Source organism: Bison bison, unplaced genomic scaffold (assembly GCF_000754665.1).
Source record: "Bison bison bison isolate TAMUID 2011002044 unplaced genomic scaffold, Bison_UMD1.0 scf7180017864145, whole genome shotgun sequence".
NCBI lineage: Eukaryota > Metazoa > Chordata > Mammalia > Artiodactyla > Bovidae > Bison > Bison bison.
In genome coordinates, this window is record NW_011494717.1 from 8,029,658 (window position 1) to 8,032,683 (window position 3,026).

Sequence of the window (3,026 nt, forward strand, 5' to 3'; positions counted from 1 at the left end):
CCGATCTGTTTGCTGCTCAGATTAGAAGAACCTCAGAGATGACCCAGGCCAACCTTCTATTTTACAAAAAGGGAAACTGAGGCTTGAGGAAAGGAAGACACAATGAACACAGGGTCACTCAATGAGCTATAGTACATCTAGCCCTAGACTCCAGGTTTCCAGTGTAGAGCTGGAGGCGCTCTCCTACCCTCAGCATGATCTCCTTTCTAAAATTCCAAGCAATAGGCCCTGTGGGCTGCTGGACTGCCTTCACAGGGAGCAGGACCCATTCATAGTCCCACTTTGCCATTCAAGAATTGAAAAGGCCCAAGGGCCACTGGTTCCAGCTCAGCTCTGCTACTTTGTAGGATGGAACCTCATGTCACTTTTCTGAGCCTTAGCCCCTCACCTGTAAATATGGGGATTTAACAACCAGGACCCCGGATAGCTACCGTGAGGATCAAATGAGAGCACATACACAGTTATGGAAACCATGAAGTGTTATCCAAATGTCAGGTATTAAAGCAGCGTGAGGTCTGATGGTGCTGCAAAGGGATGCTGCAAAGGGAGGATATCACAAGGGAGGCAGCTAAGCAAGAGTGAGAACCCACACCTAAATGAGGCTGAACGCCTGCCTGGCTGTCCATGGACCTGACCAGTTCTGGGGGCCACCAGCAGAGACTGCCAGGCCGCAGGTGAGGCCAGTCCAAGCTCACTGGCTTGAGACACTGCCTGCCTGCTTTTGCTCTGTGTTTGAGTGTGTGTTTCCTTTTAGGTGCTCCTCAGCAGCTCTGCCTGGCAGCCCAGAGCCACAGAAATTTGCCTGGCTTCTCCAGGGGAGCACTTGGCAGAAGGGCAGGACACTTTGCTTCAGGCCAGATCGCAGACCCTCAAAGCAAAGCCTGCCAGCCCAGATCCCTCTGGGGGCCTCTGGAGAGCCCTTGCTCCCTTGGGGACTCTTACCTTGTACTTGGCAGCGAGCAGCTCTGTGGCTTCCTGCTCCCGCCGCAGGTCTTCCAGCATCTTCTCCTTCTCCTCCAGCAACTTCTTCTTCTCTTCGCTCACCAGACTGCGGTCGTCCTGGATGGCCGCCTTCTCTTCCTCTAGCCGCTCCTTCTGCTCCTGCAGGTAATTCTCCATGTTCTTGTCCAAGGCCGTCTCCAGGATGGGCTGGGGCGGGCGGTGATTGTTGTTGTTGTCATCCTCCTCCTCGGCTACCCAGGCCTCGATCACCGGTCCCTCCGGGTACCCGGCTGGGGCTGACACGGCCTTCTTCCTGCGGCTGCTCTTTCTGCGGAGTCGCTTTCCCAGCATCCCCTTCTTCTCCAGCTGGGCCTTCAGGCGGGCGATCTCCTCCTGGAATTCCCGCAGAAGTGTGTCCTTTGGGTCCTCATTCACCCGGGGCTTGTTCTTGATGTTCTTGGCCCGGTTGGCGAAGCGCAGGGTGGAGAGGCTCTCGTCGTAGCTGTGAGAGGCTGGCCCCAGGGTGGCCACCATGATGGTCTTGGCATTTCCCCCCAGAGAGTCCTGGAGCAACCGGGTCAGCTTGGAGTCCCGGTAGGGGATGTGGGTGCTCCTGTTACCCGAGAGAGCAGCGATCACGTTGCCCAGGGCAGACAGTGACAGGTTGATTTTGGAGGCTTCCTTCGGCCTCTCTCCACCACCGCCACCACCCCCTCCACCACCGCCACCACCAGTGGGCTGTGTGGCGGTCCCTCCAGTGGTGTTGGGGCCTGCTTTGTTCTGCCTCTCGCTACCAGCCAAGTCCACCAGGTTGAGCTTGCCCACACGGATGTGGTCCTGGCCGTCTGAGCCACGCTCACTGCACTCCACGGTGATGACGAAGATGGCATGGGAGCGGGAGCTGACCTCATTCATGTGTGTGCTGCCCACTGCCCGGGTCTGGTTCCCCAGGTTCATCACGTGCTCTATCTCCTTGACATTCTTGGTGACGAAGGAGGACAGGTCCTTGATGTAGACGCCTGTCTCAGGGTTCTCCTTCAGCTCGAGCCTCTTGCCGGGCTCCTTGGAGACCAGGTCTCGAATCTCCTCCTGGTAGATCTCCAGGTAGGAGGCCCGGACCAAGTACTGCTGGTTCTGGGAGCGCGAGATGTGGGTGAAGATATGCTCAAAGGCATTGGGGATGACCCCGCGTTGCTCGGGCTCCACCCAGGTGCCCTGCATGGTGTAGGTCTTGCCCGTGCCTGTCTGTCCATAGGCAAAGACGGTGCCGTTGAAACCTTGAAGCACCGAGTCTACCAGGGGCCTCACGGTTTCATCATACAAGTCTGCCTGCTTGGAGCTAGCATCATACACGGCATCGAAGGTGAAGGTCTTGGGCAGCTCCCCCAGGGCAGCGCGGGGGTTCCGCAGGGTCACCTGGCCTAGTTTCACGTCCATGGTCAAGATCTGCTCGTGACCAGCAGCCTCCTCCTTCCGGCTGAGGGGGCGGCACCGGGCCACCACCTTCAGGGCCTCGCTGGCCTTGGTTTTACTGGCCATCTTTCTGCTCTGTCCTTCCTGCACACCCCCCACCCTCGGACCCACTCCGCAGCCTCGTTAGTCCTGCTGTCCGCCCTAGGTCGGGATCAGCGGGGCCGGCCCAGCCCCCAGGCACCGTTCTTCAATCCGCATGCAGCCTCCTAGGGTGGAGATGCTGGGAGCTGGCCCCGCCGCTGCTGCAGTCCGGGCCTCCACCGCTCTCCGGTCCTCGCTGCACCGGCTGCGGAGGGAGAATTAGGCAGAATCGCCGGGCAGCCGCGGGAGCAGCGCCTGCCGAACGGCAGTACCCAGAGCCCGCCCCATGCTGGGGCAGAGGGAGCGCTGCCGTAAACAGCGACGGCAACAATGAGATAAAGGAAGAGGAAAATGGGATGGGGGTGGGCGGCAGAGCTGTCTTCTCGTCCTTGTCCTCCCCCTCCTCTAGAGATCCATGGCGGGGGGTGGGGGGAAGGGTGCTGCAGGTTCTGGGGGGCCGGGGGTTCCGGCCCTCCCAAGGGCAGAGGCTCACCTGGAGTCCTCTCCCCCAGCTGGGGGATCATTCATTG

General features: G+C 59.5%; 1 protein-coding gene across 1 annotated transcript in view; it reads right to left on the reverse strand.

Moving 5' to 3' along the window:
* The window catches only part of KIF3C (kinesin family member 3C), a 36,474-nt gene extending 33,454 nt beyond the window's left edge, over positions 1–3,020 (reverse strand). Inside the window, exon 1 of the mRNA XM_010840584.1 lies at positions 943–3,020. Coding sequence (XP_010838886.1) covers positions 943–2,481 — 1,539 coding nt within the window. The 5' untranslated portion in view covers positions 2,482–3,020. The remainder of the gene's footprint in view (positions 1–942) is intronic.
* Between the last annotated feature and the right edge of the window lie 6 nt (positions 3,021–3,026).